This window comes from Simochromis diagramma, unplaced genomic scaffold, assembly GCF_900408965.1.
Source record: "Simochromis diagramma unplaced genomic scaffold, fSimDia1.1 OVJJ01000421.1, whole genome shotgun sequence".
Classification (NCBI taxonomy): Eukaryota; Metazoa; Chordata; class Actinopteri; order Cichliformes; family Cichlidae; genus Simochromis; species Simochromis diagramma.
The window spans coordinates 747654-775380 of record NW_024387250.1 but is presented as its reverse complement, the minus strand read 5'-3'; the positions used below and the strand labels follow the sequence as shown (position 1 = coordinate 775380).

The 27727-nt window shown below is 40.0% G+C and overlaps 1 protein-coding gene across 8 annotated transcripts in view; it reads left to right on the top strand.

The window, feature by feature from the left end:
* The first annotated feature begins 3247 nt into the window (after window positions 1–3247).
* pde10a (phosphodiesterase 10A) overlaps window positions 3248–27727 on the top strand; it is a 67648-nt gene continuing 43168 nt past the window's right edge. For 2 of the 8 annotated variants that reach the window (XR_005691531.1, XM_040001642.1), the window contains exon 1: window positions 3248–4968. Coding sequence is in view for 7 of the 8 variants with exons in the window: in XM_040001642.1 (XP_039857576.1) it covers window positions 4800–4968 (169 nt within the window). In the remaining variant the exon portion in view is untranslated. Of the gene's footprint in view, window positions 4969–19577; window positions 22402–27727 lie in introns of those variants that run through there. The other 6 variants (XM_040001636.1, XM_040001638.1, XM_040001635.1 and 3 more) reach the window with 6 other exon arrangements.

Here is a 27727-nt window from a genome sequence, read left to right as displayed (position 1 = left end):
TAGGCATTTATGTCCTGAATAAATATCTTTATTAAATAGAGACACTGGTAGTGATTTTACAGTGGACTGCAAACAATCATGAGAGTTAACTAATAATGTCACTCTTGAGGTTAGGCTAGTCTTTTAAGTCTTGTTTACTTGGTTTTGAAAAAGAAATAATAAATCTGTCACTGTATATATTTAAACCCAACTGGACTTTCATTTAAGATTTAATTATGTTCCAATTGTGTAACAGAAGATTTTGACAGCACTTTCTATTACAGTTATCGTTCTGTGAGGAAGTTCATCTTGTAAGCTTGAAGAAAGGAGTATTGTTTAACCAAGAATTACATGAACACGTTTTAATCCAAGTGTAGCATCAAATCAGTTACATTTCTGGGATATTGACCTGGTCAGTTAAGTAGCAGAGGGGGTTGTTAATCAGTTTTAGCTGCTTCGGTGTTAATGAAATCAACAACAGGCCCACTAGAGCAACAACAATAAGACAACCCCCTTAAAAAGAATGGTGGAGGTTGTTTTTTCTGACTGTTTTTTTCAAGAGTTTTGCAGGTGTCATGTGTCACTATTTTCAATTCGATTCCATTTTATTTATATAGCACCAAATCACAAGAGCAGTCACCTCAAGGAGCTACTTGCAGCATGAACCAACACCTGGATCCTACAGAGGTTGCACAGGTAGTCCAGTTCCTCACCTCCAGGATAGCAAATCAATACTTACCATTGCCAGAAGGTCAGCTTCTTTATGAAAGGAGGAACAGGATGAGCACTACAAAATGACCTCTGGCACTCACCAATGTGAATGTCTCTTGTGATGTAACCTGGACAAATAGTCAGTGATGCACACAGAGTCTTAACATCAGACACCCTCTCCCTGGTAACCCAGCCACGGGTGATTAGGCCCCGCTTCTGTCCAGGTAGCATGCTCCTCCATGTATCAGCCCTCTTCAGCAAAGCCTTCAGGAGGACTTATCTGCAGCTTCCAGGATGTTTTTGATACTATTCTGCAGTCCATACATCCCCACGAGCCCTAGAACTTTAGAGACTGACCTGCAAAGGCCCTACACCCCACCTCCACAGGCTTGCAGCACACCTTCTCAGCACACCTGCCGAAAGTCGGCAACCAGTTCTGCATGTTTTACCTTCTTTCTTTCCTGCATTTCCTCCAACTAATCTTCCCATTGGACAGTCAACTCCAGCAGGATGACTTGCTTCAACTCTTCAGACAGCAGGCCTGTATCAGGCCTAAGTGTGGTGACTGTCTGGGAACCTCAGCTGTCTCCCAAGATCACCCAGAAGCTGCCAGTCTCTTGTTATTGCCAGGAGCTTTCCCTGCACCCTTTGTTGGGGCAGTGTGGGCCCAAGAAAGATGTTGAAATACTGGTGTAAATAAGTCGGGCTTGAAGGGCAGGAAAATTTGCAGTTGTTGTTGCTTCTTGCTGTGGTTTATGACAGCACAGATGGTATCTGCTAACACCCAAAGAAGATGCTTGTGGTGCCAGTGGTAACGCCCCCACCCTCCCAAACTCCTTGGCAGCTGCTGAGAATGTGGTCCAGTGTGACCTTCTGGTGACAAAAAGGTGAGACAGCCAGGCCTCAACTGTACAGGTTGGAGGTGCTCAGAAGAAGATTGTATACCAGCTTCCCCAGAAACTTGAAGCAGAGAACTTCCATCTTTTAGAGCTCTGCTGAAGTGATTTTACCTGCAGCATTCTCCCACTTGTTCAGGGTCCTTGTTTGTCCAGCATCACAGGTTTCCTCCTATTTAGCACGCAGTTTCTACTGAATGAGTTGGTGGCACTCTTTCTCCTTCCAAGCCCTGCTGGGCAGTTACAACTATGCCAACCAAGCTGTTATCCCGCAGTTTGGCATTGTGACCAATATATTACTATACTATTATTACCTGTTTTTTCCCTCATAGAGATTTATTAGTTTCCACATTATCACCCCCAGGTTTTGGCCTCTGATTACCCAGTTGCATAAATTCCAGTGTAATATTACTCAGCTAAAACCATTGTTGATACAAAGTAGAACTTGGTCATTACTTGTGCATTACTTTGGTAATTACATGGCAATATCTCACCAATTATATATGATTACCGTCTCGTTTGCACCTTATTACCGCACTGCTACTACTTTATTACCAAGCTGTAATAGAAAGTGCCGCCAAGCTTTCCTTTTCACATGACTGTATTTTTTCAACTCAAACCTGATTATCTTCCCATTTTGCAACAGGAGATTTTTATTACTACAATTGTGTTACATTATGATCAATGTCTCATTTTTTTTCTATTCACTCTTTGTACTCACACCTCAACAAAGCATTTCTATAACTGCAAAATACAGACACTTAAAGAATTCTGTACTGATATATGCAAAACTATCATGTTTGAAGATTAAGCCATCAAGTAACAAAAAGTGCAGAAAGTCACTAAACTGCAGGGGGAAAAGGACATTATGACTGAAGCGACAGAAGGCTAGCCAAGAGGCACAAAAGCCCATTCAGTCCAGAAGATCAAGGTCAGTCTATAAGGACATCAAGACATCCTCTCCTTTGTACGAACCGCAACTGCACACTGACAGGAAGGAACGGACATCTAATCTGCTAAATCAAATACACAACTGACTCATGTCTCTAAGCATCTCACTGTAAACCTATCTGAGCAGCTGAAATGGTCTCAGCCTGTGTACTACAGAGATGTTAAACTGGATGTGATTACACATCAGTGTTAAATAAATCCTCACTGCAAAGGTGGATTGACTCTAACTGGGGGTAACACACACCAAAAAAAAAAATGTGACTGCTTGATTTTTATAGAGATTCGCATCTAAAGACACATATTTGTCTTTGGCATTGGTGTGTAAACAAACAGACTTATCCGTGTAGGTTCTCTCTTGTTCTGTGCTCATGGCTTTTATAGACTATTACAAGTGCAATAAAAAAAATCCAAAGGGAAGGCATAATCATCAGACTGTGAAATGATATACAACCAGTCCTTCTTGCAAGAGTCAATTATAGCCCGTGTCCTTTGCTTATTATAAGGAATTATATTTAAAGCAAAAGAATCATCATCATCATCATAATAATAATAATAGAAAGATCTATCAAAAATCTGAAAAAGCCACGAAGGCAGGGTATTTCTCTAAGCTTAATAATCCCATTATGATCCCAATGAAAAAAAAGCTCTCTGTCAAAGCAGGGAGCATTGACGCAAGCATGTCTTGACGTCAGTAGCTGCAGTGAGTGAGGAATGGGAGGGGGGAGAGAGAGAGAGCGCGAGCGAGGGAGATGCGTCTTTGCCTTCAGAAAATACCACGAAATGCCAGCGTCACTGGCACGAATGCAACTGTAGCAACAAACCTATGTTTGATTTCCAAACTACTCGCTTTGACATCAGAGTATGCACATTTTGTAGAAACGATATGCGCGCTGCGCTTGAAATCTAAACCAGATGTAGTAAATGGAATAAGATCCTCTGACCCGGGAGTGCTCATAAATAAATCAACTATGAGAGAATGAAGGGCGAGCGGGAGGGAGAGCATTTACTCAACTGGTGTCAGGCACACCTCTGTGACTCTCCAAAAAAGCAAAATGAATGTGTAGCAGTCACTGATAATCTGATACTGTCTGTGCAGTTCTATCCAGCTGGATATCTCCTCAAAATCTCCAAGCACGCACAGTCCTTTGTCGCTGTAGCAAAAGAAGGGCGCTGATTTCACTATTCTCTGGCATTCCTAGGCGAGTCGAGCGGAGAGGGAAAAACTACCATCAAGCAATTTGTAAAAGCCAGACCAGTGGCGTCATTGGCTGCTGCTGTATATACTGTGCGTAATACCACGATTCTTCTGCCTCATTTATTCACAGCTCATTCTCAAGTTGCTCTGTGGCTTCCGAACACTGAAGTCAAACCAAACCTATTCGTTCAAGACTGGTCTTCACAACATCATGCGTGTTTGTTCGATTTATGTTAGTCTCGCACACGGATTAGGAGGTTTTGTGCGAGACGTATTACAGACAAAAACATTGTTCTCCACTCGTCGCTGGACTGATGGTATTGTGAAAAAGAAGGTACTGTACTCCCCCTACACTACTTCTGTAGAACACTGTCTCCAATTTTACGCTGGAAAGGAATCCTCCCCTCCTTAACAGATGTTGCCGGAGAGTGTTTTCTACTCGCAACATAGTGTGTAGCGCAGATGTTGCCAGAGGAACGTATGCTTCGGTGTACTTTATCGGGCAGAGCACGTCCAGCTAATCTCCGTTTACATTGGCCTTTACTCTTGAAGATACCCAAGAGTTCCCGTTGTGTCGGCTGTGCGTCATCGATGCCTGATTAGACTTGTAGTCTGACGTCGCCGAGCACCATTCAAGCAAAATACCTCACACAATGTTGAAAGTCTAAAATGATTTTTAACGCATCCGGGATGACGAAAACCACTTTTTTTCTTTCTTATATAGAGGTGGATCAACAAGTTGCCTCCAGTGCGTAATTTCCATCTGAGCAGGTCTGAAGCGTAATCCGCGACACACGTGATCGACAAATCACTCCAGCTGCAAATATTTCTCATTTGTCAAGAGAAATAAACCCCGGACGGACGTGGAGACGCATCTTGTGTGATTACGGCGGGAATCAAGAGCTGACGGGCCTCTTGTTTCGCTGCGTCTCCAGATGCTCGACTGGCCGCCACATGGTAACTTTGCGCACACAGCACGCTGCAAAGGGCACATATAGAGAAGGAATCTGAATGAACGGGACTGAGATTTATTCGCATTTCTCTTATCGCCACCCCCAGACTGTTGTATGTGTATTATACCCTGCCGGTTGAAGGTGTCTCACGTTGTCAGCAGATATCAATTCGGCGGTGGATATATCAATCACCCGAACAGTGAGCAGCAAATGTCGAAGAAACGGAAAAGTCCTGATGACCAGGACTTTGAGGACTATCCGCCTGCAGGAACCAGCGACCAAGGTAGGAGTGATGGTCACAAATGAGAGTGTGAAAGTTGAACTGTTGTCAGAGTGCAGCTATGTGAGCTCCTCGGGGATTCGTTGGTGTATTTCTTTACATTCAGATATTCAAACGGATCATTACAAATAGTTTATTGTAGGCAAAAAGGCATCGAGACCTGCTGATACTCTGAGGATGCACAGCTGCTGTAGCTGCCGTGCTAGCGCTACAGAGGCTGTGCAGTGGGATGGCCATGATGCCATGCACTTAAATCAGTATCTTTATCCCTAAAAACAATGTGTGTGTCCACAGATTACTTTTTATAATCTCTTATCAATCCCCGGTGGGTTTTTGTGAGATATTAGGTTTTGCAGGAGGGACTTTAATTCTTAGGAAAATATAGGAAATGCCAACTTTGGTATCAGAGTCTGTGTGAACTCTGACTGGCTGGTGGCTTGGAAATAACCACTCAAGCAAAGAAAGAGCAGTTGCTTAAGAAAATGGATTATACGCCGGTAAACTATAATGCTGAGCCGATTTATTTTCAGAGTTCAGATCATGTCTAAATCTTCTATCAGTGTGGTGTAGATGCAGAGTCCTTGTGTGCTAATGGGCCTCGCCATATACCCTGGGAAAACGAGAGTAAGCTGCTGTTAAATATTGTGGATCCAAATGAGATGACGTATTTTGCTTGATACTCAGAGGGGACATTTCCACTGATAAATCCAAAAGAATACAAAAAACAGAAAAGTTTCAGCTCTTTTTTTTGTTATCTCCATTATTAGCATCAGTATTATTTTTCCCTTTTTAGTTGTTCTGATTCACCTTGTGGTCTGTTTTAAGTGTCTTTGAGTAATTTTGCACTTCTTTATAGTAATTTAATTTAATAAATTTTCAATATTTTGACTTAACGTCATAATAATGTTCCTGGGCATGTACCCAGAAGGCCTCTACTGTTCAACTTAAGCCATGAACTTTGGAGAATGTTGAGCTAATCGATAATCAGGGCAGGACATTGACCAGATTTTCCCTTTTCCCACATGTAGCATGAGATAGTTCACTTCAAACACATTATCACTACTGTAAATACTCCCTTTGGTTTAGGCGTGGAAGCTGCATAAAAAGGGCATGCACAAGGCAGGAAACACAGTGTGAATTCACCAGACAGTGACCTCTGCTTTATACACATTACCTCTGCTTTCCATCACACTGACATTTTTTTTAGGAAGCTGGTTGGCTGAAGGTGAATTAAGGTCTGATCTAACATTCCTATTCTTACTTATGCCTCCATCAGGTAATACCTAAAAAATTCAGGGCTGCAGTGCATGTGTGAAAACACATCATTCTTACTTTCTTCAAGTTGCCTGACATTGATCGACCCAAACAAACAACTTTCATTTCAAAGCTGGTTAGCAACTGTGTCTGGTAATTCTGGTAAATGCTCCTTCTCTATAAGTGGTTACTTGTATGGCTGAGATCCACGCTGGTTATAAGCCATATACAATTAATCCATACCTAGCAGATACCTGGCCGACTTAATGGTCTATCAATAATGTTAAAAAGCCAACTACTTTTTGACCACGCCTTTGGCTCCTCCCAGCCCCAGAGTCTTAACCCACTTTGTAAACATGTGGTCCGTGACGACTGTCAAACAAAAACCAGTTCTAAGTAAAATCAGCCCCATTGTTATGGTTTGCTTTCCTCAAAGTGTCTATGATATCGTGCGACTGCTGTCAGTCTGACATTACTGCCTGGGAAGTAAACCCAGAGTTTGCATATTAATGATTTACATGGCCAAATAGAGTACAGCTGAATTCTATTGTGTCCCCAGTTATTTAAAAACACTGGTTTCCGTTCATCGTTCAGTTCGATATTCAAGCATTCCCCCCCCCCCCTATCAAGAGGTGGCTTTTAAAGTGTCTCAATCCTCAGCGTGGCTGCTATTATGCTGGCAAAAACATAAAAAGAAGTTGTGAGTTCAAGGCCAAGAACACCATCACCTTCAAGCTGATAGTCGTGCCTGCTTGCATGAATAGGGCTGTAGGAATGAAAATATTTTGCACAAGGACTAGATTTGTGTGGTGTTTCCTTTGCATACTACTTGTCAAGTTAAAAATTATTAACCATATAATCATTAAGCTGTTTTTGTCACATACACAAACATGAATTCCTCTCTGTGGTTTACCTTTTAAATCACATTTATTGTACGCCTGAAACATATTGAGTTTTGCGCCACGTAACGCCTTTGAAATACAACCCTTAAAAGTATCAGTTAAAAAAACAACACATATTTTCACTTCATATGTACGGCCATGCTTGTGTTGCATCTCAGTTTTTCAAATGCGCTGAAAGAAAAACCACAACTTGAAATTTCATCAAGACACCTTGGCCCAAAACAGCATACAGTGCACAGTTTTCATGAGTAATATTTCTCAGAAAGTAGTTACAATAAAAAAAAATTAAAAGCAGTGAAGTCTGTGAATTATTACAAGAGCGATATTGTCTCTTAAAAGTAACGAAAGACTGGGCACAACAATAAAAATGCATTTACATCCACTGCAGTAGGGTATGATGAGTAAACCAATGCTTCTTGGCATCCACATACAAATGTACTGCAGGACTTAGCATAAATGCAAGCAGATCACATCTTCAGATTTCAGGCTTGGCTCTGAATCTCGTTGGTCTCGTGCCCAAATGAGAATTTCCCTTGGCTAATACGGAAGGAGACCCTGGCGCTTCCTTCCCCAACTGTGCCTGGCATCTGTCACTACTTAGGGGGTGGACACACAGTGAACCCCACCCACTCAAGATCTCGCCATTCTGGATGCTTTGAGGCAGGTTTGGTACACTATGATACACAAATGCAGACACACTGTTCAAGCAAATCTAGATTTTAAAACAAATGCACGCAGTACTTCAGCACAAAAAAAGTTTTGGTTTGCTCAAACTAAATCGTTGCTATTACAATAAGCAGACAACAGAACCACATAACTAGCACTGGTCAGTGTGTGCTGCTCCTGTCGGTGCTCCATTCACTGTCGCCTCTGAGTGCTCAAGCTTGCGTTTTCTCATGGAGATCGTTTTTGTTCACTCTGCGAGCCACAGTGGGGCCAAGAGAGGAGGTGTAGAAACAGGGGTACTGAAATTCATATCAGGACCACAAAGCATTTTTTTGTCTTGCCTCTTGGTGTACAGCCTAGACCTGTCAACTGCCCTCTGCAGCCCCCCCACACAACCACCAACAACCACAGTCGCAACTGGTTAAAAGCCTTTATCTGTACAAAACAACAGCTCTTACAGTTACAGGGTGATGCCAGTAAAACCTTTGCTAAAAAGTTAATGAATGTGTTGCTTTGATCCTGTGATTTCTTTTTCCTACCATGCTTTGATTAAGTTGAGATAAGAAAAAAAAAAAAAGGCAAATGAGGAAACAGAAAAAAAAAAGAAAGAAAGAAAGGATATGAGATAATCTATATCCTTTCTTTCCACTGGATATCTAATTTCATACACCATTACCGGGAGCAGTGGAATATAAACACAACATTTTCATATTAAGATGTAAAGTGTCAAACAGTTGTCCATTTGAAAATCTAGCACACACAAAATAGTCTCGGTCTTTTTCATTCATGTATCTTACCAACAAACGGAGACTGACTCAGTATTCAATCATTTTTTTTTATTTTGTTTTCCTTGAATCCTAATGGTAACGTCACACTAGGGAAAACAGTGGCTGGAGACTATGGCACAACCAAAATTAGTGCAACAGTGTGTAATGAACTTGGAATCTAGTTACTTCCCAGATAGGAACCAGGTTTGCAACCACTTGCAGTCAGTCTGCTATCAGTTTGCAATCAAATGGGGTCAAGTTGGCAATTACATGTATTCTGTTTTAATAATTCGGGGATTAAGTGTGATAAATCTGTAGAAATCTGTTGCTTAAACACATTCACAGACATTTCCTTTTAATTACTAGTATTCAGAGTCCAGTGAAAACAGAAAAGCAACGAGACTTGCTCGTACTCCGTAAAATTAAACACCATATAAATTAGATGCCAGTTATTTGCAAACCTTCTCCAATATGTCTGAGAGTGAATACTATCTGTTCAAATGTGTGTGTGATTGTTTGGAGAGAGGCTGTCTCCCATAAAGTGACCTGTGCAATCACCTCGCAATCACAGGTGGTTGAGTTTGTTGCACATTTTGGCCAAAAAGAATTTTTTCTAATATCAGTCGATTTGTTATAAATAAGAACATTATATACACTAGTAAAGGTCCACATGTTTGGCCTGTTCATGCTGATGGGCATTAAATTAATATGACATGATTCTTTTATAAAATGCTGTATATGCATGGGACATTTTAGCCCATTGCTAGATGGTTTCCAGGTAAAATGATGAAGTTATGATTTATTATGTATGATTCAGCTTTTGTTGATATAAATGAGATGTTATATCCATGAAATAAAAACCATTTCATTTTTTCATTAGCTGTTACAAATTTTAGCCACATTTTAGCCCATTGCTATGTGGTTGGCAGGTAAACCGATGGCATAAAGTATCATGAATGATTATGGTTTTATGGTTTTAAATAAAATAAAATAAAATAAAAATGAAACAATGTTTTTATAAGGTATTACAAGAGTCATTTTAGCTTGTTGCCAGGTCGTTGCTAGGCAATGTGACAACATCTGATATAGATAAGAACCTTCAGGTACATAAGATGTACCCTTGAGCCAAGTTTGGATGACCGTCAAACAAACAAACAAATACATAGATATTTGTGTGCTATAGTGAGATGATGAACACAAGATGTTTCTCCCAAGTTTAAGCAACCCACATCACGAACTTCATTCCAATCATTTTTTCTTTAAGCAGACTTTTTTCATGGAAGTTTACATGTTAGATGAGAAGATAATATTTTAAATGTGTCATTGGCAATTAAAGAAAGTGCTTGCCTTATATATAATCTATGATGTAGCAATGATGTTGCTGCCACTTCAATAACAATATGTCATGAAGAACAAAATGGCCTCCAGTCACAGCAGGAAAAAGACCCTGATCTTATGAAACAAGTGCAGACGAGGCCACTTAGAATCTCAGTCTTTTTCTCCCTTTCTTTTGTTAATTTAGCATGCTAAGTGAGTAGCTTGATAGATTTGTTTGTTTGAGGTTTGTGGATTAGATGTAAGGATGGTTGTGTGTCTCTACCTTGGCTTTGTGCTAGCGATGCTGTTTGTGCTGTAAGACAGGAAGTGCAGCCGAGGTTCCTATTTGTGTTCTTCTCTTAAGATAAAGTTGTGCAGCAGCTCACAGCTTCACTCTGATGACTCCGCTGCAGACAGTTTGGAACAAGAACAGCTAGTGTAAGAACACCTCCTGGTGGTGTAAATGTGTATTGCAGCTCGCAACGGCAAACATTTACACAAGAAAATAATCCTAACTGTCTTAAGTGCTTTACATTGATACTTTGTAATGAAAGTTGTTTGGGTTTTTTTGTTTTTGGGGTTTTTTTTTGCAGTTATGTGCTTTGCTCTCTCTTTAATTTAATAATTGTTGCTTGCTTTTATCGGTGTCCTCTGATAAGCGAACACTAGGTGGGGCTAATGTATAAAGATGAGATGCATGGAGATGAATGACACAAATCCACCACGGAGAAGACAAAACTAATTCTGGTTTTAAAAAATTCTTTCACTGTTATTGTTGTTATTTTTGTTTCTGCTGCTGTTTGCAAACTTGGCAATTAATACCAAAAAAAATCCTGAAAATAGCAGATTTCTTTTGAAAGGAATTTTCCGAATCACAGTTTATGTGGACTGGCAGAAGGGGAAAAAAATTAGTCTTATTGAGTGAAATCACTGCTGTAACATTACACCCAGGTTAAAAGTCAAAGCAAATAATTTCAAACAAAGAAGAATTGAAAATAATATTTTAAACTCCTGACATCTTGCAAGTACTAGTAAAATAAAATTTAGTGAATAAGTGACAAGCGTAGTGTGTGTGTGTGTGTGTGTGTGTATAAGCATGTTTAGTTCATGAATGAATGTGTTATCAGTAAACAGGCAGACTTGATGTCTGGCTGCTTGGCCGTCTTGGCCTGTTCTGATGTCTGCTGTGCAGCGAGATCTCCAGCCCCCTACGTCAGCACCCATATTTCTCACCTATGATTCATAGTGACTTTGTTTGGGTTGTGATGAGGAACGCAGGCAGCCAGCTACTGCTCATTCACCCCCACCCACCTACCCAGTCACTACTGAAATTCTTCCATTTCTTTTATTTTTTTAATGTGTTTTCTTTGCTTTTTGTTGTTGTTCTTGTTGTCTGAGACATCGAATTAATTTATATCAAGTAAACAAAACCAGCCACACTTCACCGACTCTTCATCGACTCTGTTTCATTAAAATCATAGTATTTTTACATCATATTTTGTAAATGCTTCTTGTTAGGTTTAACATAATTTCTCCTTGGTGTGTCTGCGTGTAATGCTTACACAAAGAGCAGACGGCGCCTCACTGTACACACACCGTATACTGTCGCAAGAACACACACTGACAGGCTGTAAGTAATGATCTGTGTGTGTGTGTGTGTGTGCGCGTGTGTGTGTGTGCGTGTGTGTGTGTGTGTGCGTGTGTGTGTTTTAAAAGGGCCTCCTTTTGGTCAGGTCATTGTTACGATGTCAGGATGTTAGTGTGTGTGTGTTCAGGTAGAGTGGTAGCATTGTATAACACTAAGGGATAGAGTTTGCCTTTTGTAATGCCAGTAGTAACTTATATGTGTTTGTGTTTGTGTGTGAGTGTGAGGTACAGAGCAGAGTGGTGCTATGATGGCGGGCTGATGAGGTCATGGCTAATGTCTCCTGCTTGCGTCATTGCCTATAGGATGTGGCTTTTTGCCAGCAGAGCTGCAGCTGCTGTTCTGGTTGCTGTAACAGTGCAAGGGGGGAAAATGGATTATGTTTTCTCCCTCATATTGAACATTTATGATTAAAAAGACAATTGTGTGCCAGTTTATTAAGCTGAAACAATAAATTGAATATTTTTAACTAACTGGGCAATAATCGTAGGTGTGTGTTTTCCATAGCTTGCATAGGATCCCATCTGTCCGCCTGTGCACATCCGAAGACCCACATTTGACCTGTTTTGCCCGCAGTATTGCAAGATTGCACAGTGAAGCATTTTGCATGGAAAATGAGCGCTGTTTGTTTTTATTTTTTCCCCCCTTCCTCCCCCCTCCTCCTCCACAGACTCCTGACCACATGCTCATCATCGTAGTTATCCTCCAGAATTATGGTTGTGATAATCTAGGTCAGAAGTGGCGCAACAACAGAAACACTGCCCGCTAATCTAAATAAGCAGGATTTGCATGAGTGAGATATGCATGAATGAATGAGTGTGTGTCTGTGGCACTGTCACAGATGAGGGTGCTGATGGGGTGGAAGGAAATGTGTGTGTGCATTTTTGAAAAACAGTTTGTAAAACACTCCTATATGGTATTTAATGGCATCATAATAGCATATTTTGCCTCACTGCTGTCTCAGCAATTCATCCTTTTTAATTCTGGAGCAGCTATCAGGCTGTATACTGCATATATAAATATGAGCTGAGTGCTGAACAGCCTTGAACAGCAAAGACAAACGCATTATGAGAAAATATAAAATCTTCTTCTGTCAGCATTTCTATTTCATCTATTGCCTGAATCCAAAGGAAAATCTTTTACTGTGAGCTACACTTTGTAGTGAAAAAAAATACACCCCTGCTGGGTAGCTACTCTGAATGTCATTGAACGGTGCAGGATATGTGTGTGTGATACACATAAATTTCATTTTATAGCGCGGATGCGTGCACATGTGTGTGTCGAACACTGAAGCAGGCATAATTTGTGCCAGCTCTGTGACGTAGAGGACATGAGGCCCAGGCGAGTGCTGTGAGTGGCAGTAACAGCATCTCCTGCTTGAGCCTGCCCCGTCTCTGACTTCATTGGCTCCAGCTCTGACGCAAATACCCCCCTCAGCCCCCACCCCTCCTTCAACCCACCACCCCTGCACACTTCTTTCATCACGTTTTTTTCACCCATTTAATTTTTTTTTTCTTTTTTTGATTTATGTGCCTTCTGCAGTTCTCTCCACTGCAGCGCTCGACATCACATATATGCTCCACCTGCCCAATTCCGAGCGCCTCGAACGTGCAATCTGTTTTTCCCTGACGAACTGGTGCAAGCCTTATCAATATTTATTTTTTGGGCAAATTGTCTTATATTAACCTTTTTTTCTTTTTTCTTTTTTTTTTTTTTTTTACAAATTTAATTATGCAGTGCGAGGCCTGGATCACAGTGTGCTACTGAGAGCATAGGAGGTGTTATACGGTCACATTAAATTTGTCAGCATGAGGCACGGCAGCAGAAACAAGCTTCCACTGTTAGAGTCTGCTATAAGACTGTTGAAATGTCCAGTGGAACATGTTCATTATGTATTCACATCATTGCATTTTATCCATCAAGTACACTTTAAATAAACAAAAGACTGGAGAAAGATTCAACATACTTGCTGCATTTTTGCAAGTCTTTTGTTCATTTGGCAAAAAAAAAATGTCTGAATTACGGTTCCTTCTGCAAATACATATAAAGTTAAAAAAAATAATAATTTTAGCAAATTAAATCAAGAGTCAAAAGTTCTAAAATTGTAAAGGGAGAAGAGATGGTGGAAAAAGTGGCACACTGCATTCATCTCTTTAATGTGTCAATTATTAAGACATCGCAAGTTTGGTCTTAAGAATTTCTTTACTGAATTAAAAAGAAATGAGCAGAGCAGTAATGCTGCGTGGCCAGTTACAGCAAATTTGTACATTTCAGAGGTCTGCTCCACATCATCTGTGACGTTCTGAATTTAGGCAGAGGAATTCTGGCACTGCTCTGAATTTAGAAATACTTCATTTTGCAGTCTGAGTACACTCTGCTGCTCGGACTGCTGCCTTACAAACCAGCATCTCTAATGTCTCAATGCTTTTTTTTAACTGTCTACACTGGTTGTATCGATGCACGAGAATACTCATCAGCTTCCAGGGGAGCCTGACCTCTGGCCTACATGTAGATAAGGAAATCATATAAACTAAAACAATGCTCTTTTTTTCTTTTCTTGGTATTTTGTTTGTGTCTTCCAGCACTGACTATTGATTCTCTTGGATGTGATAAGAATGTACTCTCTGGTTTCCACATGGCAAAATGTGGGGAAAAAAAACTCTGCACAGTTTAGCTAAAATTGTACAAAAAGAGAAAACATGGCAAATGGTTAAATATTTGCCTCAGTTGTCTCTTCTAAATATTTTTCACAGTGTTCCGATTTTTGCTTTGACCTGCTTGCTAAAAAGGATTCACAGAACTTTGTGTGTAATTGCAAACTACTGCTGACATTTTAGGTGCACTCATGTTATGTTAACCTCTGTGGTGGTTTAGATTTGACTGCATTCCCAGTCTGTATAAACCCTCGTTGATTGTCTAACTGCTTATCTTTTCTACTGCATTCCCGGATCTTGGCATTTATTTCAGTGATTGCAATGTTATGCTAATAACAACATTGTAATGTTAATAACAATAACTAAAGCTACAAAGCTGCAGGGATGCCAGGAGTGACAGTCAGATCACATGGTGTGTTGATCCAATGATCTGATTTATAAACATAAATCTTTTAGGCTGGGTATGCGGGCTTGTGATTAGCTGCTTTGGTCTATAAATTTGATTTAGTAAAACTGGGTTCAAGAAAAAAGAAAGAAAAAATGATTTTACTACTGATGTATTGCAGCTGTTGTTGTTTGCAAGAGCTGGAGTGATTGGGTATTGACCAGATAACTGTTAAATTTGAGAAGTCACAATATGCAAATGAGTGTCTGCATACAAAAAATTTATTTTATCCATTGAATGAGTTGAAGGAAAAGCAGATGACTAAGAAAATTGGACAAGAGAATTCCTCACAAAGGAGATTGGTTACGACAGTTCAGACAGGAAAGTTCACCGTGCTGCAGGTGACACTCTAAATACACTGACACTTAGACGTCAGCGTATTTGGAAGAAAGGGCCTCACTGAAGCACTATGGCACACCCACACTGAAATGGAGTTTTCAGTTAGTCAATTCAGTTGCATAGTTTTATTATTCTTTAAATTTAAAACACCTTTGGCATGTAGAGAGTAACCAAAACAGAATGCAACTGAATGCTTTAAAGGAAAGAGCGGGACTGTATTTAATCAGCACCACACAAAATGAAGACTGGAGCATCGTCCTTCTTAGCTTCCTGTGGACATATATTTAAAAACAGTGATTCCATAAAAGGCATCTTTCACCACTTCTTCCTCTTTGCTGCTGACAAGACAGTACTTTTCCTCTTTGGGAGGGACTTGCAAGGAGCTTAAGAGCCAAGTTTTATAAGTGGACACTTGTGGACACAACATGTAATTACTGCTGTCCTTTCTACACATTCTTCCACTAATACAATGACGCTGACAGAGAAATCTGCCTGCCTTTAATGGTTCCAGTGCAATTTCCTGTCAATATGATCTCCACATGGGCAGGATCCTTCCAACATACAGATGAGATATCACATGCAGGCAACCTGTGCTTGCTGCATTCACTTTCTGCTCTAATCTTTAAAGAGTCCTTACTAATTCTAAATGCCCAAGTCAGATCCTATGTGGCAGTTTTCACAGAACTCATACGTGCTTGCAACTAGATGGGCAAATTATGACAGTGTTAGTATGGGAACCCGCTGCTTAGTGGGTTTTCCAGGATTTGAATGTATTCAGCAGATGTTTGTCCATCAGTGTTTATTATTTTTTTTAAAAATCAGATAAAAAGGTTAAACTTTTGTCAGACAGTAGTTAGCGGTGGGTCACCACCACAGGTAGCCCAGCATGCTTGATGTGGCAGATTTTTTTTTAATTACACAAAATGCAACCACAATGGGATTTATGTCCCCCGGTGAACTGATGATCTTGTACTTGTTACACAAATGTGTAAACCACTGCACTGTGAAGCCACTCACCTGTGACCGGCCAGTAGATCAGCACAGTGCAAAAGTCTGTTCCTTCCCTACACATCACCACCCTTGTGGATGTGGATAGATATATATACTATTTTCACTAGTTTCACACTTGATATACATGTAGTCAGGCTAAGTGAGGAATAATTAACCGACATGTAATGCTTTGAAAAGCGTTCCCACTACTATACCCATTCCTTTTTGTACTCTCTATTGTGGATCGTGGTTGCCATTTTTCTTGAGGAAAAGAAAAGTGACAATGGGCTGATTTCTGACAAGCTACAAGCTAAACAATGTGCATCTAAACAATAACAAACACTTTTCATTTTTTATTGTTTAGTGGACGCTATTGTGGGAGATAAAGGCCTTTATTGTTAATCTAAATTTATAGTGCCGTAACCATACTGGTAATTTTTTATACTGAATGTGGTCTAGTGGTGTTTTTCTATTGCTGTTATTTTACCATAAAGTTGAACAAGAATTTGTTAAGGTTTTTAGTGTATTGTAGCGTATTTTCTTCATATGCACAGAATCCTTTTACTTTCTTTAAAGGCAAAAACATAACTAAGATCACAAGCAACACAAACTTGTATTTGCACACACGCTGACATTAACTACGCCTATGAGAGTCTCAGAAAAACTGAAGGAGAGGTTAGAATAAGAGGGAACAATGAGATTAATGGCCTCGATGTCCTAATGATGCCTTAGGAAAAGAAAAAAACAGAACCGAGTTTCAGAACATTGAGCGATAAACAAAGATGTCATCTTTTCTCTTGGGACAGTGAGGATGTCTGAGCGAGCAACAAACCTTTCCTCTGGGTACGTGTAATATACTGCTATCTGACAGCAGTTATTCATAAATGGCAATGATTAAGACGACAGAGGGCGGGTAATGATGTGCTGTGATTTGTATTTTCATTAACCTAAATTATGCACATCTCACACTTGTCCTAATGGATCACCGTGCCATGATGTCCACTGACGTCACATTTGAGATGAGCCGCATTGCAGTCGCATGCAAATTTGTGCATGCCAGGCTTTGTGTAAACGTGGAGCTTTTATTTCTGTTATTGCATTTTCCAGCAAATAAGAGCAAACAGAGGCAGTTATATGCTCTTTGGTTGTTGAACTAGTTGCAAGCCAAGCTGTGAAGATGTGCATAACTCCCTCAGCCCCCCCAGGGACCCTGTATTTTCATGGGCCTGCCTCTGACGTCAATGCTCCGGCTGTCCTGTGGATTGTCAGAACAGACTATTCAGTCGGGGGGAGGGGACTGGAAGTCTCTGTGGTGTGTGCCTGCTGCATGTGATGATGATGATGTGTGTGTGTGTGTGTGTGTGTAGATCTAAGTATGTTCCTGCCTGTGTGCTCATGTTTGCATGCGTTTGCATGTGATCTGTAAATGTTTCACTTAAATCTCGTGTGTGTGTGTGTGTGTGTGTGTGTGTGTGTGTGTGTGTGTGTGTGTGTGTGTGTGCGCGCGCGCAGTGGGGAAAAGCTTGTACAGGGCCTTGAATTAGAAATGTGCTTTAAGTGGATGAGGTCTGTAATGTAGGTGTAGGGGTGTAAGGTTGTGTGTGAACGAGAACACACACGCACACACGTCTGAAGATGTGCAGCTCTTCTGCTGGGAGACAGGCCGAAGTCATCAAGAGGATGTTTGCTAAAAACAGCCGAGAGGGGAGAACAGTTGAGCATGGCTGTGGACCACTCACTCACCCTTCAGTCAGCTGTTGATCCCCCCCCCCCAGGATGACAATAGTAAAGCCAGTCTTATATTATGTGTGTGACACACAAGTCTCATATTAGGACAGATCAGATTTCAACCTCTTTCATCATCACCTTTCAGATTTCCTCTTTTTTTGTTTTTTTTGTTTTTTTTTTGTTTTACACACATGTTATCCATTCACACGAGCTTTTGGGATTTGGTGGTTGCAGGACAGGAGATGTTGACAGTGAGAAAAATGTGCACTCACTGTTCAGAATGATAGACATCAAGAAAGAGAGAAAGCTCACTGACATTTTGCGTGTTCTTCTGTGTTCTTCAAAAAAACAAACAAGAAAAAAAAACTTGATCAGTCTCTCCTACCTCCTTAATTTTCTTTCTTTCTTTCTCTTTTTTTTTTACATGCACTCCAGACTAACACTATGTTGTAACTCAACTACATCGCTTCAATTTCAGGTACATTAGTTCTTGTTTCCACCAATTTTAACTGACTTTATATGACTATCTATTGAATGGAAATAAATAGACACCAACTATTTGGCAGGTGCAAAAATAGTGACTAAATGCTGACTAATATTTCAGAAATTACAATTTTGCATAGATAATATCTTGTTAATATGACAGTATATGACTACACTGGTAGAAGAAAGAAAGGAATTTAAACATACAATGTTATACTTATAATCACTAAATTGCAGTTTATATAAAATAAAATTCATAAACAAATTAAATGTTTTAGTTAAAGGTATAAAATTATCATAATGTGTACTTTATGCTTCTTTTAATATTACTCTAATAAATAATAAGGTAAATATTACATTTTTAATTGTAATACCTATATAGTATTACTTAAGCACTAATACAGGATTTTTAAACATGGTGTTGCTAAGAGTAAAGGATATTAATAAATGAATTCCTCCATTACACAGAAGTTATCAGGAATTATGTATTAAAATGTGTTAACACCAACATAGAAGCTGTACAGGTACACGCGATGCTACAATACTGTAGTTGTAGATTAATGGGTGTACTTTTCTAGTTTTTACTTAACCACGACAAATCTGAGGTGGCACAACCAACCATGTGTCCCTAATGAAATACAGATTACCTTAAATACTTAAAACAGTAAAAAGAAACATCTGATAGCTCAAGATTTTTTTTCCCCCAGATCTTTCTGTGTCTTTTGGGTTTTTCTCAAACTTTGAGAACTCTAACAGTTTTTAATCATATGCAAAAATAATACATCTTTCTTTAAGACAACTCACCTTTGAGCTCCTGCCTTTAGCTATTTTTTAAAGGCTGTGGTTTAGGTGTATTTCATTCCGAGAGAACTAATCTTAATCCAGGTAAAATATCAGTTTGCTTCGACAGGTCAAGCTGGTCGGTTACTTCCTGTTATGCAATAGTTCATCACATGTGAAAACGGTTTCTCCGCCACTTTGGAGAGCTGCGGATCAGAAGGGTTCACTGCTGGGTCACAGACGGACCTGCTGCATCCTTTGTGATTTACTGCGAGTAAATCTGTAACCATCACACAAAAGCTCATAAACCCTCCAGTCATGAACTTCACAGTGAACATTTTCAAGTATCTGTTTAATACCTACATTTCTATGTAAGCTTCTTTAATGCCATAGAGGATGCGCAGAGTTAGCCCTAAAGGAGCTTAAAAAAGCTCTTTTAGCTTCCTCTCATTTGATTTTGTTCATTTGTTTGTTTGCTTGTAACATCCGACACATTTTTGAACATTTCCAGAAAACTTTGATAATAAAAACTCTAAATACAAAAGATTATGCATGGAAACGTGTTCTGTGTGGTCTTCCCTGAGTGAAACAGTATTTTAAATATATTCATGTATTATTAAATAAGATGTTAGCAATGTGTTGAATGTTAATTGTTTCCCTTCATTTTTGTGGATTTTCTAAAATTCCTTAAATAATAATGTTGGATTTGGATTTTTTAAATGAAAAAACAATTTTTTTTTCTGCAAAAAGAATTAAAGGCACCGTCAGTTTTCTCATTTTTTCCACATTTGAGGATTTTTGTCATCAGAAGGAGTGTATCGGAATGAACTCATTATGTTATACGTGACCTCTGAATGGACCAGCTGCTTGAGAGTGTAGGAATGCTTGTGATTGATAGAGCAGGTGCTGACGTAACCTGCCACAGCTTGCAAGCTCTCTTTCTCTTTCTCTCTCTCGCTTGATATGATCAGTATGTGACGCTGTGGCCATGAGGGAGTCTGGCACACTTTATGCTGGATCATGTTGCCGAGTCAAAGCTGTTTAGGTGCTCCGAGTGCTGATAGCACAAGCACACATATGCAAAGGTTATAGAGATAGGAGGCTCACTTCATTTGGGAATTGCTCTGGTAACTTCACCGCAACTATTCACACAGGGAGAAAGACAGATTAGCTATTTAAGCATTATTAATAAACATATAAGCTGTTAAGTGTTGGAATGTTCTGTGCATTTAATATGAATCAGTATATTTGTGGATAGTGTAGTTTATTGATTTAGATTACAGGACCGTTTTGCTTTAATGCAATCCTAAAATTGAGGTTTTGAAGCCATATTTGCTACAAGGATATTGCTAGAGGACATATAAAGAAGGCAAGAAGTGCAAATTAACACGAACAATGGGTGTCCTTAAAGATATCAGAGAAAATAATACAGGAAATTCTCTGACTCGATTTTAACACTTGATTTTGATTTAAATGTTCTACTGTTGTAAGTTTGCCAGCATGAACTGAGACAATTATAACCTTTAACACTGAAAGGCAAAAATATTTTTCACAGTTCTTATGATGTGTTTGTGTATTAAACTTCCATTGCTCTTTTTTTCCCTCTCTCGCTCTCGCTCTCTCTCTCATCATCAGATGAGATGAAAAACGTTCATCTGGTTAAACTGAAGGTTTGAGGTTAATTTGATTACTTTTAATCCTGTTATTTGGTTTTGGTCATTATAGTTACAAGATTATATCTCTGCTAAAAGGCTGTAGTGAGCAGGTCTAAATATTTCTGTGTGACTGCAGATGTGCGATCTTTGCAGATATTTGCAGTTGGGCCTTTCCTAAAGGAATGTACTACATTGATTTATTTTACTGTTCCAGTTGAAGGCAATATTTACAATTATAATTTATGTAAATGTACAACAGAGATAGACTGGAGAAATAAATCAGTTGAATACAAGCCTTTATTAAATGCAAGACTGTGCGGATATTTGAAGTCAGGAGCCAAAGTATGAACAGTGATCCACACAAAAACTGAAAGAACCTTGTGTAAAACCTTAAAGTGAGATACGGCATGAATTAGACCTTGGAGCGATCAATGTTTAGACTGCACTTCTCTCTCATTCCGGCAAAGAACGATTTGATTTGTGTGCAACTTTTCAGTAAGTTGAATAAAAGTCTTGACTGATGCACCAGGAGGAAAGTCTGTCCTGAAATAATTTTTTAGTTTTTAAAATAAACACACTGTCTGCTTTTTACTCATTCAGGCTGATCTGAACTAAGGCGATTTCTGGACAAAGCCATTCATAAATTTGGTTTGGTAACACCCAAAGTAATTTCCTTGTTTTCTCCTTCTACTTCCTTGTTTTTAACACTCATGGCTAATTAGTTCAGAGTCCTAAAGACTAAAGGCTGGAAGGGATTCACTGCCTTGCTAAAGAGCACGTTGGCAAGACACTTCAGACTGCGTAAATCCCAGTGCTTTAAAAACCATGCTACATCTTTTCATTCACAGTATTCTAAAGTAAACCCTCTGTTGCTTTGTCCTGCCTGCTGTAATTTCGAGGTTGTCACTGTCTCCTCCTTGACCACTGAATAGTGGATCAGGAAACAGCAGCGTGTCCCTGGAGAGCGCGGGGCATATGGTTCGGCCCCTTTTACGCAGCCAAATTCAGGAAAAAGAACAGCAGTGCCTCCCAAATGTGTCAAATGGCTACAAAAATACCGGAAACAGCTTTATTGACCCTTCAAAATACTACTTTGTAGAGATTTCCTGGATGAATAGTCTTCGGAAGTATTGATGTTCGCTTATTCTTCGTGAATATGCCGCAGACTTGTATTAAAATCTTGAACATTATACATAAAGATATTTTTTCTCCCTAGGCAAATCCTGTCGTCATCGCTTGCTGTTTTATTTTGAAAATCAAACAGGAAAACTGTGTATGAATTGACAGCATCGCGCTACCGTCTCTCCCCTTGTGTGTGTGTGTGTGTGTGTGTGTGTGTGTGTGTGTGTGTGTGTGTGTGTGTGTGTGTGTGTGTGTGTGTGCCTACTCCCATTTCTCTGTGTCTATGCGTCGACGTCTCTGCTCCCTTCAGTCTGCTGCTGCAGCACATCCACAGCGGAGCCACCACGCTGAGGAGGCGGATCGACTGTAGCTACACCTTGGCCAGCGGTGCTGGGTCATAGCGCCGGTGGAGGAGCGTGGAGGGGGTGGCACCACACTGCTCTCCTTGCCCTTCCTAAATCGCGCACAATCTCAAGCATTGAAGGCATCATCACATCAACGCATCCTGGAATAGTTTCGGGGTTTGGGGAATTTTTTTTTTTTTTCGCTCAGACGCACCAAGTTGCAGCTGCAGAGGCGCACTTTTCCCCGTGGCTCCTCTCTCCTTTTGGGCTCACAATCCGACATGGAAGATGGTCCGACTTCCACAAGCTGTTTCAGAAGGTTAACGGACTGTTTCCTGGGTGCAAGTAGGTATTTTTCCTAATGAAATTTCCAGTGCGTAAAGTAATTTTTACGCAAAAGTAAAACCGCTTTGACCTGACCAAACTGTGCAGTAGACGGCCAAAAAAAAGAAAGAAAACACGGGCTAGTTTGGCATCTATTATTTGTTCTGGTGCTGCAGGCGTAGGCTGTGTGATTTGCCCATTTGTCTTCCTAACTTTATGAATGGCAGATGAATTAGATGGGTGGGGACTCCGCTGGAGGGTCAAGCAGAACCGAACTTGGAAAATATCACTTCTGTCTCTGTAGGCACTTTAAATAAAGATTAAGCTGGTCTGTAGAGGGGACAGTCAGCAGTTGTCCGGTAAGACATGACATCGAAAAAAGCGAAGTCTACAGCATGAGATGAAGCGAAAAAAGAAAGTGCGAGTAGGGCACTAAAATGTGGTTTCGGAATAAATATTTTGCAAATTAATTATAAAAATATAAAAACGATTGCTGTTTAAGTTATCGCACGCATGTAGTTAACATTTATGTAGTCATCGATGGTTTTATACCTGTGCTGTGGTAAATCATTTTCCCATTCTAACATTTATTATCGTTTTCTTTTCACTTGTTTTGAATTTGTTTTAAGTGCGGTGTGATGGTAAACACCAGAGTCAGGTATGCTCACAATTTCATATTACTGTCACTGAAAAAGATGGCAAGATTAGCAAAACAAGGTGTAAGATCAGTGAATGGATTCGTTTAGTTTTGTTTCCTTTTCTGTCACTACAGTTTTCATCCCCTATATTTGTTTCCTTAGCATGTCCATGCGTCTCAGGGCTGAGTTTACATCCTTTGTGCATGCTGTTTTTCAGTCTCTCTCTGCTTATCTTTTAAATTCTACAGTGGGAACTTCTTGTCATTTGTTTCTCTGCTGATTGGGGTTTACACTGTTTGTGTGACCCATGGATAACTTCAGTTTATGCGCCTTCAGGGACCTTCAGTGAAGACCTCTAATAAGAAGTTCGCAGTTTGAAGCCAGGTTGATGCTTGAAGTGTAGACACAGCAGTGAGCATCTGTGGAATGTATTGAGGTACAGTATGTAGGTATCTCGCCCTCATACTCGAGAATTTCAGATTTAACAAAGCTTCTGCCCTTTTTGGATTTACAAAACAACAGCATATGAGGGTGGCTGCGGGTGTCAGAGTATCTTAAAGTAATATCTGCTATAGAGCTTGACTGCTCTAATGTGTACTGTATATTATAATTTAATAAACAAGTCATTCTCATAGAAAACAAAACATGAGAAAAAGTTATCAGCCAACCAGTTCTGTGTCCGGCTTAGACGCCCATGTGGGTATATAACTCATTTCTTCAAATAGCCGTCGATTAATCTGGGTTTAATCCGGGATTAACTTGATGTTCCGTTTATGTTCTCCCTGCATGTTTTCCTTTCCACTGATGCAGACACATATAATTTCCCAGCTTGTGTTTCTACCACTGTTTACATCGAGCGCTTTCTACAAATATTAAGGATGTGATAGATCATTTTAAATGGCTCCTGCACATTGTATGTTTTTCTGTGTGGAAGAAAAAGTGTTCTTTTGTTCTCTAGAAGCCAATTGAATGTGAAGGCTTTGTCCACCTATCATTTGTCATTACTGATATGGTACCTGTTGCTGGACCATCGAGCAAAACCAGTCCGCCCTGAAGGGATAGACTCACTTTGTCAAGACAACACGTTGGCTTGTTCACTGCCCTTTGACTCCTATAGTTAGACCTAACTGTTTGTAAGCTGACTTGGAGGAAATCTGCTATAGTGTGCGCAGATGTGTGTTTCTTTGGCTGCAGATAGCTGTGGTCAGTGCATCAAGGTCAAACTGGGCTAGCACTAATATGATCTCTCAGGCATTTTTTTAAACCCAATTGGCTGTTGACAAATTGCTTAACTTAGTGAAGAAGGACACATTGTCAGGCAGGAAGTGTTCACACCAGACATTTCCTATTCCACCACATGCCTACTCTCTCACGGTGAGGACTTCTCCCAGCAAAGTTGCTAAATCTATAAATGCATGTAGTGCTTGGTATGACTGGAATATGAACATAGCATTTAAATTTGAATGACTAAATAATTCCAGACTTGGATCGAGCACATGCCAAATAGTTTCTCTTTGTGATTTGTCTCCACTGTTGATTTAAACTCTCTGGAAATTCAAGCCAAAGAAAATTAGCTTGTTATGGCGTTTGAACCCTTTTTTTATAACGCGATTTGTGCAGGACTGGATCGGTGCCAGGGCACAGTGCACCGCTTGAGCAGTGAAACAGATGACATTCTCCTCAAGGCGTCCATTGACCCCTTGTCATCTTGTCATGGGTTGGTATCTGAGAGGATGGGAAAAGGCCACATGCGTGTAGATTTCTTTACAGCTTGTCTTTGTGTCAAGGCTCATAAAAGAGCACAGCGCTGGAGAAGATGCAAGAATCTGTGGTTCTCATTACCGGGTCCCCACTGGCCCCTCTGTAGAACGGCTGCAGAGTTCAGCATCGACCAGATGTGGAGTGGGGAACATGACCCTTGATTACTGATGTGGCTCTCTGAGGGGGAGTTTTGGGGATTGGGGAGGGCATTGCTAAATCAAACCACTACTTCAGGCAAGATGGTGGGACTAAGAAAGCAACTCCAGCTCATTATGAAACTGTGACGCTGCCTCTTGTTCACATTTAGTTATTATTTAAAAAAAAGTGAATACACCAGAAAGGTTTTAGTTTCAAACTTGAATGTGAAGGCTGCTCAGCTGCGTATCTGTAACAGTGGTTTGAGGGCTTGCCTGTCATCACTCTGCTAGGCTGTAGATCAAGGGCCCCACGCCTTATCTGCATCTTAATTTGCCATTTATCGCCCCTTTTTTGTCTAATGATCTGGACCATGGTAATGGAAAAAGTGCAAATCACATTTCCATGGAAATCTCCCTCTCTGTCTCTCAGTCGCTTGCATGCTTGTGCAGCCGTTGGGGGCGTGTCTGTGGAGTTGATGGAGCAGCAGTTAAAGTCCACCGTGAAACAGCATTTTCTTTATGTGACACCTTTTCTCTGAATGGTGTATTGATTTAACTTCACTAGTCACCTCACCCTTGGCTGCGGTGAAATTTGCATGCGTCCACCTGCATAAGTACACACACACACACACACATACCCAGATTCGGCAGCTCAGGCTCAATAAATAAATGAGGTGAACAGTGGGAGATGAGTTAAAGTGTTTTCATTCTCAGTGTTCGCTCTTTTTACTTGCTCACTGAATGTCAGTGTTAGATGCTGTGCTCCAGCCCTCCCATAGATAAGATAAGAACCACATGCTCTTCGTACCTCCTGGCAAGGGAGTCCCAGGCGGACCTGCTGACGCACGCACCCAGCAGCCCCCACCCCCCATCCCCTCTTTCCTGCCTCAGCCTCATGTCAGGAAAGTGAAAAGTACTACCTTGGCAGCTTGCCCTTGACTCTCTGCCAGAAGGAGTGCACTTGAAGAGAAGTGGTCTTTTCCCTTTTTCTCTCATGTGCGTTTTTCATCTATGTGTTGGGAAGGAGGAGCATCTTGCTCACTAAACATCAGCATTGCCTCCGCTGCTCAACATCATCTGACCGGGAGTGCTGAAGGCACACAGTTCAGGCTCTGTCACACCCAGAGCTTGCTGCTTCATCGTGGGGAAACGAAGATGAGTGATAAGACAGAGTGCAGCTGAATGTTGTTTTTAACAGCTCTGCAAATGATCCTCTGTTCTTTATATGTCAGTTTCTTTATTAAGTTTTTTTAAAAAAAGCAGCGTCTCACAAGATTTGTTTTTAAATCAATCATTCCTATATATTGCACTTTAAAAAATACATATCCTCATATTTGCATAAAATACAAATAAACCTCAATTCAGTTTTGTTTATATAGTGAAGGTAAAGATCCTACAATAATAGAAATAAAACCCCAACAACCAGATGAGCCCGTGTGAGCAAAGCACTTGGTGATAGCGAAAAGGAAAAACTCTCTTTTAACAGGAAGAAACCCCCTACAAACACACACTTTTTCCTGTTAAAAGGACAGTCAACCATGGGCAATAACCAGTTGAGGGTGAGGAAAGGGAGACAGGATGTAAGGCACACTGTGGAAGAGAGCCAGTAATAATAACAGTAATAACAGAGAGTGAAAAGATGTGATAATAATAATCCAGAAGAAACAATTTCACCCAAAAGTAACCACCTTCCTTTGTATAAAATACAGATCAACCCAAATAATAATCAAGAAGAAATAAAAGTAAACATGAGTGATGTCTTAACTGAAAAGCTTTGTTAGATAGATAGATTGACTCATCCTTACCCTCACACCTCAAATTAGCTCTCCTGTTTATGGAAACTTTTTGGAAAAGAAATGAATGAAATGTGAAAAAAAAAAAATTAAGATAACCTGTTAATGGTCATTTCATTTTATCATTATAATGATTTTATTTGACAGATTAAAAGTTTCGAACCCAAACGCATATTTTAACACATTTTAACCCACAGTAAAAATCATGTACATCGTAGCAAATATTTTTATAGATTCTGAAAAATTGTCATTTTCAGATCCAGTTTAATACAATTGAGCAACTCTGATCATTAATGTATTTTTTTAAAGGTCCCATATAATGATATTTTGATATTGTGCTATGAGCATTTTATAAACAACAAGGTGTACTGCCGGCATTCCTTCAGTCACCGATAACAAACTCGCTTCTCAGCTTTACAAGCAATAAGAATTCTTCTTAATATGAAGAAAATAATTAACAACTACACGTGCTGTCTGAGCTTCACTAACTTGGTGAAAGCCAAGAGACTTTGCCGAAAGAACAAAACATTTAAAAAAAATCATTTTATAGACTTTTCAGAGAACAGTCATTGGTTAGTTTCCTGCTGCCTCTTATAGTTGGAGTTAGGGCTGGGCTATATCATACCCTTCATGGTAATACCGGTATAATTTTGGGCAACGATAGAAAAATGAAATATCGCGATAGAATATGGGTAAAACGCGCATGCGCAGTGCTTTTGTTTTCATACGCACACGTCGGAAAAAGCATGGCGGCGAAAGCAAATCGTTGAATGAAATGGATAAACCAGAATTGGTTTGTAAAAATGCTGCAACTTCAGTGGTGTGGAACTGGTTTAGCTTTCGTCCGTCAGACACACACCAAAGCACTATTTTTAGTAGAGCATGCTAGCGGGCCGTCGTTATTACCGTGTTTTTTGGAAAATACGGGACACTTAAAATCAATCCTTTGATTTTTCTGAAAATCAACAGCACCCCTTATAATCCAATGGGCCTTATGTATGAATTCTGGTTGTGTTTA